Below are 9,831 nucleotides of genomic sequence, written 5' to 3' on the forward strand. Positions count from 1 at the left end.
ATCACATTTATTTAGGACTTTGAACTAGGCCTCAATTTAGGAACTGCGTTTTCTTTTAAAACAATTTTGAAATGTATTCTTTAACAACTTCACACACTTGTAATGTATCCTATTTGTCCACATTCCTTCTTTCTCCTGTCCTCTTTCAACTCACTCAGAACTCTTTCTTCCAAATACATCCCCCTCCTACTTTCAAGTGTTTTATGGTTTTAAAATAACTGACTGAGTGTAATTTAGGCCTCTTGCATGTGAATGGGTGTAGGGTTACTTACCACAGTGAAAGCTGACTTCCCTTTCCAACCCCCCCCCCCCCCCCGCCGCCGCTTCTGTTTCTTCTGTGGTCCAGACCACCCACCAGCATCATCACTCTGTCCCCAAGGTAACTTGTCATCTTTGTGGGGTCTGACCTGGCACCAAGGGCCTTCAGGGGCGGTTCTAGGGCCGTTTGTGTTGCTGTGATCCGATCCTAGCAAAGCCTGGCACCAAGAAGACTCCAGGGGCTTCTGATCACCTCCAGAGTACCCAGGAAGGCCCAGAGGGCATTCTGCCCCGGGATCTCCAGAGAGTGTGAGAAATTTTGTGAGAAATTTCTGGAGAGTACAAGGATAAAGCCAGGGCTCCGCCTTCAACCTGCCGGGGTAGCAATCTCCTCTGCTACCCCTCAATGCTGCCCCTGCTATCGCCAGCAGAGGTCAGTGTGTGACTTCCAGGCTGCCCTCCTGCAAGAGCGGAAGCAAGAAGGGTGTGGGTTGGGGAGACAGGGACTGTTGGGTGTGAGCCTTGGACCCAGTAGGAAGCTGAGATCCATCTAAAGGTGTGGTTCCTCATTCCAGGATCCTGCACCCTGGATAACCTTGAGCTTCTCGTCACGGGTGGCAGCGTAACACTTGCACTAGAGGACTTTAAGCTACCATCCGCTGTGTTGCGCCCAGAGTGCGCGTGCCTATGTGCAGCGCCAAGTGCGTACCCGGCCTGACACTGTGCAGGTGCGCGTGTATCTCGGAGGGCGAGATCTTGCTCTTTGTGTAAGAGCTCGGGTTTGAATGTAGCTCCTGTGCACGCGAGCCCTGTGAGCGTACTCAGTTTACTAACATAGTCTACATCCCAGTTTGTGGGAAGTGGGTGCCGGTGTGGAGGGGAGAGAGCCGTGCTCCCGAGGCTGCACAACTCTGAAAAGTGCTTCCTGAAAGTCCTCCCACTGCGACCACCCACCGAGACTGGGTCCAGGGTCTCCGCTCTTTTTCTCTCCTCTTCTCTGTTTAACCCTCCCCTTTCATTCTCTCTCCATCTCTCTTATTCTGTTTCTCTCCTATTTTTGCCTCCATGTCTTTCATTCTCCCTATTTTCTCGCTCATTTTTTTCTATCTCTAGCTCTCTTGTCCTCTCTGTCTCTCTGGTTCTCTCCCATTTCTCTCCTAAAAGCTCCCTACTCCCCCACCTTTCCAGACTATGTAGTCTAGGAAGGACTTGAATTTCCTATTCTCCTGCCTCTACCCTCCCACGCCGAGTGCTGAAATTTCAGGTATAAGCCAGATTCCCACTTTGCTTTTGTAAAAAGTGAAAGAAAAGTCACACAATGTACAGTTCACCTTTCTAAACGCAACCGCCCCGAGGTATGTACTGTACTCACTGTGTTTGGTGACCATCATCTCCATCTGGTTTTAAAACCTTTACATCACCCCTGAGGAGTCTCTTCCCCTTCCTCTGTCCCTGCAGCCATGGAATCTGCTTTCCATCTCTGTGGACTGCCCATGAAGGGCATGTCCAAGGGACAGAGCCAGAACTCACGCGGCTTCTTTTCTGTGTTCTTTCACTTAACATCAGATTTTCCAGCTTGGTCACGTTGTACCGTGTATTCTAGTCTTTGGATTCAGTATTCCATAAATGATTCACTTAGTATACAATGAAGCACTTGATATGAATGAAATAATTAAGCATTTAATCGGCATTCACAGTGATATCTAACTATGACATTTACTATTCCCAAGATCCTTTTTACTAATACAAAAGAAAATATCATATTCAAAACAAAAAGAGCCATAAAACAACAGAAATTTTAAAGATTCAATTCTGACAGTCTAAAACCCATGAGCAATCACTCCCCATTCTACTTTACCTCCATTTCCTGGCACTAATCTGTCTTCTCCCGCTGTGGGCTTACCTAGTTAGAATATTCCAAACAAATAGAGCACCCACTGTGCTCCCCTTGTCTGGCTTCTCTCACTCAGTCCCCATTTTCTAGGGTCCTCATGTGGCCGCAGGATTTGTGCTGTATTCTGTTATTGGACTACCCTGTTCAGATGGACCACCTTTTTAACCCGTTCACCTGCTGCTTCGTTTTGCAATTTAAAACAATGTGCTTTGTGTCAGGACTGTTAGCAGCATGGAGAGCCAGCCTGGGGAGCACCACAGCAGAGACCTAGGATCCTGTTAGGACACAGAGAAGGAGAGCCCCACCCCCACCCCCTGAAAACTGGGGCAGATGTGACCGGCCGCCACTCGGGGACAGAGAAGAGAGAACCACTGGTGCCAGCGCCCTCCTGTTCTGCACCAAGCAGGTTGGTGATGGGGGGATCCTCGTAGGGATCAGGGAGAAGGAGGAGAAGCAGAGACTAGCTTGACTGTAGGGTGGTGATGGACATCTGTAAGAGCGATCAGGAGTTTTGAGTCTAGATGCCAAATTCCATGTATGGTGAGACTCTGTCCTTGAAAGCCTAAGGAAACAGAAGTCACAGACAGAGGGAACAGGACTGGCAAGAAGCCAGAGGCTGAGTTAGTGTCAGAGGATACAGCTCCATGGTGCTGCTGTCACTGAGAGTGTCCTGAGTGTCACACCACACCACAGTTCAGTACTTAGAGCTCATCACTTCCATTACACACCCCACAACACACGGCCCACAGGTTATTGCTCATTGCTATGCGTCTCGGAGATGGGAGCAGTCAGCCCTGTGTCACAGAGCTAGGGACGTGGTGCAACCAAGCAGAGCCTGCATCCCTTTGCCATGTCTCAGTGAAGGGGTGACTTCCCAGCAAAGCTGCCAGTCAGAAGGAGCTGGCCCTTAGTCCTTGAAGGATCTGAATGTGTGAAAATGGGGAGAAGAATGGAGAGCCTGATATGAGTGAAGGCAGAATAGCCTGGAGGGGATGGAGCGGTATGGGACTGATAATAGTAACACCAGAAGTAGTGTAGAATAATAATTATTCACATTGTTTATTTACATTCTCAGTGTGCCAGGATCTATCTGCACTGATCATTTAAACTGTGTGATGTTATTTAAATCTCAACACATTAATTATTTATTTTATATTCCAGGGTCTTGTTATGCAGCCTACACTACTGTTGAACTTATGAGTTTACTGCCTCCACCTCCCAAGTTCTGAGAGTATAGACATGCACATGCAGCAACCCATCCTTTTAACTGATCACTTGGACAGGTATGTCACTTTCTCCAGGAAACCTGCCCAGACAGTGTTTGGGAATGACATGCTTCTAAACATCTGGTTTAATTCCTATTCTATCAGGTGCAACCAAGATGCTAAGACCAAACTACACCTCAGTGTCTGAATTCATCTTCATTGGCTTCTCCAACTTCCCACAGCAGCTCATGCCCGTCTTCTTTGTTGTGATCCTACTAATGTACCTCTTCACACTGCTGGGCAATCTGCTCATCATGGCCACGATCTGGAGTGAACGGAGCCTCCACACACCTATGTACCTCTTCCTGTGTGCTCTCTCCATCTCTGAGATCCTCTATACCTTGTCCTTCATCCCACGTATGCTGGTTGACCTGCTCTCCACCCATCGTTCCATAGCCTTCCTGGCCTGTGCCAACCAGATGTTCTTCTCCTTCATGTTTGGCTTCACCCACTCCTTGCTGCTCACCATCATGGGCTACGACCGCTATGTGGCTATCTGTCACCCACTACACTACAATGTGCTCATGAGCCCCCGGGGCTGTGCCTTCTTGGTGGCTGGGTCCTGGGCTGGAGGCTCAGCTGTTGGGCTGGTAGTGACAACCTCCATTTTCCACCTCCCTTTCTGTGGACCCAATCAAATCCAACATTTCTTATGTCATGTGCCCCCTATGTTGAAGCTGGCCTGTGGAAGCAATGTGCCAGCTGTGGCTCTGGGTGTAGGGATGGTGTGCATCACAGCCCTCCTGGGATGCTTTCTCCTCATTCTCCTCTCCTATGCCTTCATTGTGGCTGCCATCTTGAAGATACCATCAGCTGAGGGTCGGCACAAAGCCTTCTCTACCTGTGCATCTCATCTTATTGTGGTGATTGTGCACTATGGCTTTGCATCTGTCATCTACCTCAAGCCCAAGGGCCCCCACCTTGAGGAAGGTGATACTCTCATGGCCACTACCTACACGGTCCTCACCCCTTTCCTCAGCCCCATCATTTTCAGTCTCAGGAACAAGGAGCTGAAGAATGCCATAAATAAGGCCTTCTTCAGGAAATTCTGTTCTTCAAACACCTAAGTGGTCAGTATAGAATGATTGGCAGGTGTGGAACATCACTTTATAGATGCCCAGTAAATGTATAGAACTTCTCTTTGATTTATGGGTTCTCATTAAGTGTTTACTGGGAGGTAAGATGTTCATTGGGATATAGTTCATATACTGTGTAGTTTACCCATCACTGTTTTAGTATGCTTGGAACTAGGCAACCATCAATACATTAATTTGAGGAAAATGTTCATCACTTAAAAAGAAAATCTGGATGGAGAGATGGCCCAGTGGTTAGGAGCACTGCTGCCCTTCCAGAGTACCCGAGTTGTGTTCCCACTGTCAAATGGCCCACAACTGCCTGGTACTCCAGACTCTTCTAGCCTCCTTGGGCACTGGCACACACTCATATAGACACACATGCACACATACAAATATAAATAAAAATAAAAAATAAATATTTTTAAAAGAAAGACAATTATACGGTTAACAGTTGTTTCTCAGTTCTTTTTCTACTATATGTTCATTTGTTTTGTGTGTGCATGTATTTGTGTGTGGATGTACATGCACGTGTATAAGTGTCTGTGAGAGCCAGTGGTTAAAATGGTATCTAGCCCAGCATAGTAGTACACGCCTTTAATCCCAGCACTCAGGAAGCAGAGGCAGGCGGATCTCTGGAAGTTTGAGGCCAGCCTGGACTACAGAGTGAGTTCCAGGACAGCCAGAGCTGTTACACAGAGAAACCCTGTCTTGAACCTCCCTCAAAACAAAACAAAAAAACCTGGGTTTTTATCTCAATTTGACTTTACCTTATTTTAAACAACAACAAGAACAAAAAATGTTGTTGTTATTGTTTTTGAGACAGGTGCATTCTGTTATGTTCCTCTAGTTGTCCTGGAACTCTCTCTGGAGACCAGGCTGGACTCAAACTCACAGAGATCCGCCTGCCTCTGCCTCCCAAATGCTGTGACTAAAGGTATATGCCATCATTCCTGGCTTAAACAAAAATTTTAACTTAAATTTTTTGTGTGTGCCCATGTGAAAGCCATGGGAAAGTTCTGTGTCTACTCTCTCCACCTTTTGGGTTCTGGGATCAAACTGAGGTCATCGGGCTTAGTAGAAATGTCTATTACTTGCTCAGACATTTTTTTGGTCACTTCCATCTTATTTTAGAGATGAAAGTTACGCTCTTGTGGAGACTGGAGATTATCAAATCAGCTAGGTTGTCTGCTGGCAGACTCCTGAGGTCCTCACTTCTCTGCCACCCACAGCACTGGGGTTACAATAGAGTACCTCTGCACCCAGTTCACATGGGTGCTTGCACAATAAGGGCTTTACTGACTGGTCCATCTCTCAAGATTCCCATCTTTTTCTTCATTCTCTGTTTCTTCCAACTCCCTTGCCCTCCAGTTGTGTATACCAAGAACCCACTCTCTACATAAATCTCTTGGGCATTTCACACGTGTGAGGCCATGAAAGGAATCATAGTCTTTCCAATCTGCTTATTTCCCCAGCATACTATATCAAGATTCTCCTGTGTCAGCTCTTCGCCCTGTTAACGGCTAACTCATATTCTGTTGCACTGCTACAGTATATTTTATTCATTCATTAACTATTTTTAATAATTTTTTTCATTTATTTTACATACCAACCACAGTTTCTCCTCCCTCCTCTATTCCCGTTCCCTCCCCCTACCTCCTGTCTACACCCCCATCTTCTCCTCCTCCATTCAGAGAGTCATCCATTAACTATTGATGAACATTTCAGCAACTCTAAATTTTTTTTCTGCTTTGATTAATGTTGCTGTGTATGGCCATGAGCAAGTGGTTTTGTTGTGTTTTGTTTAGTTTTGTTTTGTTTTCCCTGAATGTTTTCCTTTTTCTTGGATATATATCTAGAAGTGGGATTGTGCCAGACGGTATAGCTAACTGTTTAGGAACTCCCAGACTGTTTCCAAAGTGTCTGCACAGGGCCTTCAGTTGCTCCGGGTTTCCGGTGAGGGCGGAGGTGAGTGCATGATGAGGCCCAGCAGGGCGCCTGTCCCGTCTTTGTAACAGCCACTGAAAGAGGAGGTTGAGAGGGTGGAGGATGCGTGTGCAGCCTGATCTATGAAACAGGAGTCAATCTCTCTCCTCCCTCCTTCCTCCTCTTTTTCCCACTCTCCCTCCCCTCCCACTATCTCCCCACCTAAGATGTGGGGAGGTAAGAATCTGTCACTTTTTTTCCCCCTTCACTATGGTCTCAGAATCCAAAGAGTCAAAGACTATGAATTGAAACCTTTGTAGCCAATCAAAACTCAATCTCTCCTCCTTTTAAGTTTTCCTGCCAGGAATTTTGTCACAGTTAGCACCTTGCCCTTCGTGGAGAAAGCAGAATTTCCCTTAAATCTCAGAAGGCTTTTGTAAGCCTGTGGGGCACTGGGATACCAGGATGTGAACTCAATGCTCTTTCAGACTGGCTGAGAGCAAAGCAGTCCATTAACCACCCTTTGAATAGTAGCAACAGACCACTTCTATTTCTTTTTATTTTCCTTTTTAAAAACTTTTTTATTTTAATGTTGCCTTAATGGCACACACCTTTAATCCCAGCAGTCAGAGGCAGAGGCAGGGGAATCTCTGTGAGTTTAAAGCCTGGTCTACATAGAGAGTTTCAGGCCAGTCAGAACTACACATTAAGACACACACACACACACACACACACACACACACACACACACACACGTGATCTTTCTCTCCTTCTTGGTACCATGCAGTAGGCACAAGTAAGCTGACAGCAGGCACTTAGTGCAGACTGCGTATTAATTTACTACGTCTGCTGCCTCACATTGTAGGGTTATCCCCTCCTCAGAAACCTTTGAGAAGAGATGCCTTGCTTTGTGTGGTGGGACTGAAGGCTTTTTTTGGAACCTTGCTGTGCCTGTTAACAACCTTAATATAGCCCAAGGACAACTATCATCTATGTATCTATCATCTGTGTATGTATGTATGTATATATGTATGTATGTATGTATGTATCTATCTATCTATCTATCTATCTATCTATCTATCTATCTATCTATCTACCTATCTATCTACCTGTCACCTACCTATGTATCTATCATCTATCTATGTATCTACCTATCTATCATCTATGTATCTATTATCTATCTATCTATCTATCTATCTATCTATCTATCTATCTATCTATCTACCTTTCTCTCTGTGTTCCTCTGTTAGGTTTTAGAAATGAAGAAGAGAGGAAAGAGACCTGGGAAAAAATAAATACACTTGCCCCCACCTCCAACTCCCTAATCCCTTCTCCAACTGTGACATAACCTACTTCCTCCAGCCAATCCCCACCTCCTAAGGATTCCAGAACCTCCCTGAAAACTAGGCTTCATTTCATGAGATTTTTTAGGAAGGATACTTTATATCCATATCTTCCTTTAGAAAGAAAAATGGAACGAAACATACTTCATCTGAGACTTTTTGGGTGACTTCTCATTGTGTCTAAGACACTGATAAGTGGCTGCAGCCTCTAGCATCTACCATGGTCTCTCTGGCCTACTGGAATCCACATGACTTGATCTCTGAAAGCCATGAGTGCCAGGAAGCTCACATTTTCCTTGGAAACAGATATTAACCAATGACTGATAAGCTGCGGGAGGACATGTACCCCATCTTTCTTTCTTGCTTCTAGTTGAAACAACTGTGCGGTGTGGTCTTCAGTATTTTTAGGAGTCCTGGAGGGCTCAGGCCAAAATCCTTCTCTAAGCACTATTAGATGGGGACTGATGGGGGCGGCTTGAAATCTAAAGGAAGACAGCATCGGCAGAAGCACAATTGTTCCTTTAATCCAAGCAGCTGAAGGACACCAGTATTTCTGCCAGAGTAGGGACTATGCTTAAGAGGTGCAGGGGTCTTACAGTTTTATAGGGTGGAAAGGGGGACTGTTGGGATGGAAGATTCCATCAACAGGTCAGCTCCCCTCCTGTCTCAAAGTGGCAGATACCAGCAGGGAGTGGTTTGTTGGTCACCTTACCAGAAGTTTCCACAGGTAGGTGTTCTCCTCGAAGCCAACTTTTCTGTCCTGAGTTTCCAGTCCACCTGAGGCTTCAAGGATCTTGCCTAATGTGACCCTGTGTTTTCCCTCTGCTACAGTTTGAATCTAAAATGTCTCCTACAGGCACTTTCATGCTTTAAATGCTTGGCTCCCAGCTGGTGACTTTATTTTGTAAGGTTCCATAAACTTTGAGAGGCGGGACCTGGCTGGAAAAAGCAGGTCACCGAGGGTGTATTATCTCAACCTACTTCCTATGTTGCTTTCTACTTCCCAGTGCATACATAACAGGATTAGCCTCTGCCACACACTCCTTCCATCAAGAACCAAGCTGCTCTGCCGTGCCTCCTGTACATTGTTCTTGTCACAAGGGAAGGGTGCCCAATACAGTCTCCTCTCCTGCTCTCTCCTCACTGCTCCTTCTTCATCTCTTCCCTTTCCTTTTGTTTTCACCTCTCCTCACCTTCATTCTCTTCTCCTCTTCCAGCTCCTATTTTTCTTCTTCTGAGATTGGCCTCATTATTTGAGACACAAACTTCCATTGCCCCACATGTTAGCCTTCAAAGTTCTGGGGTCACAGGAATACACCATCACATTGTCCCCCTTTATTGTTGTACTCCATCACTTCACTACCAATTTTATTTTCTGGGAATGCATCTTAACTAACTCTCACCTCAGGTCAGTCCTGACTCACAAGGACCCAACAATTTATGGGGATCCATGGTTAGGACACTTTGTCTATTTGGAAATTCACCCCAGATATTTCTCCTGTTGTGGGTGGATGTTTATTTCCTGCCTACCAGTTCCCAAATAATTGGCACTGAGACTTAATATTAATTCCAAATGTTCAGCCAATAGCTCAGGCTTGTTACTAGCCAACTCCCACATTTTTGAATTAACCCATATTTCCTATCTATGCTCTGCCACGTGCCTGGGTACCTTTTCTCAGTACAGCATGCCCATCTTGCTTCTCTTTACATCTCCTCAATACTCCTCTGACTCTGCTCTTCTTCTTCCCAGTATTCTCTGTTTGGCTCTCCCCCTAACCTTATCCTGTCCAGCTATTGGCCAGTCAGCTTCTTTATTAAGCCAATCACGGTGACCTATATTCACACAGTGTAAAGGAATACTCCACATCCTGTTTTTCAGGAGACTAGTAGTACTACTAAGAGTGTCTTCAAAGTGACATTCAGTCTTTGTAAAGTCTTAGGAAAGTTCAGATCTCCTGCTCAGTTATTATGTTATATTATTTTTTCAAATGAAAGAATAAATCTAATGACATTAAATATTTGGAAGTCTGGTTTTTTTTAATTGATTAAGTCGATTTATTAAAATAGTTGAC

At 45.3% G+C, this 9,831-nt stretch overlaps 1 protein-coding gene across 1 annotated transcript; it reads left to right on the forward strand.

The window, feature by feature from the left end:
* Positions 1 to 327: 327 nt before the first annotated feature.
* On the forward strand, positions 328 to 4,905 carry LOC128115208 (olfactory receptor 10H2-like). The gene is made up of 4 exons (XM_052745684.1): positions 328 to 1,069; positions 2,371 to 2,558; positions 3,314 to 3,435; positions 3,523 to 4,905. The coding sequence occupies exon 4, from the start codon at positions 3,534 to 3,536 to the stop codon at positions 4,482 to 4,484; it is 951 nt and encodes a 316-aa protein (XP_052601644.1). The 5' UTR covers positions 328 to 1,069; positions 2,371 to 2,558; positions 3,314 to 3,435; positions 3,523 to 3,533; the 3' UTR covers positions 4,485 to 4,905.
* The last annotated feature ends 4,926 nt before the right edge of the window (positions 4,906 to 9,831 follow it).

This window comes from Peromyscus californicus, unplaced genomic scaffold (genome assembly GCF_007827085.1).
Source record: "Peromyscus californicus insignis strain IS unplaced genomic scaffold, ASM782708v3 Scaffold_1__1_contigs__length_55948999, whole genome shotgun sequence".
Classification (NCBI taxonomy): domain Eukaryota; kingdom Metazoa; phylum Chordata; class Mammalia; order Rodentia; family Cricetidae; genus Peromyscus; species Peromyscus californicus.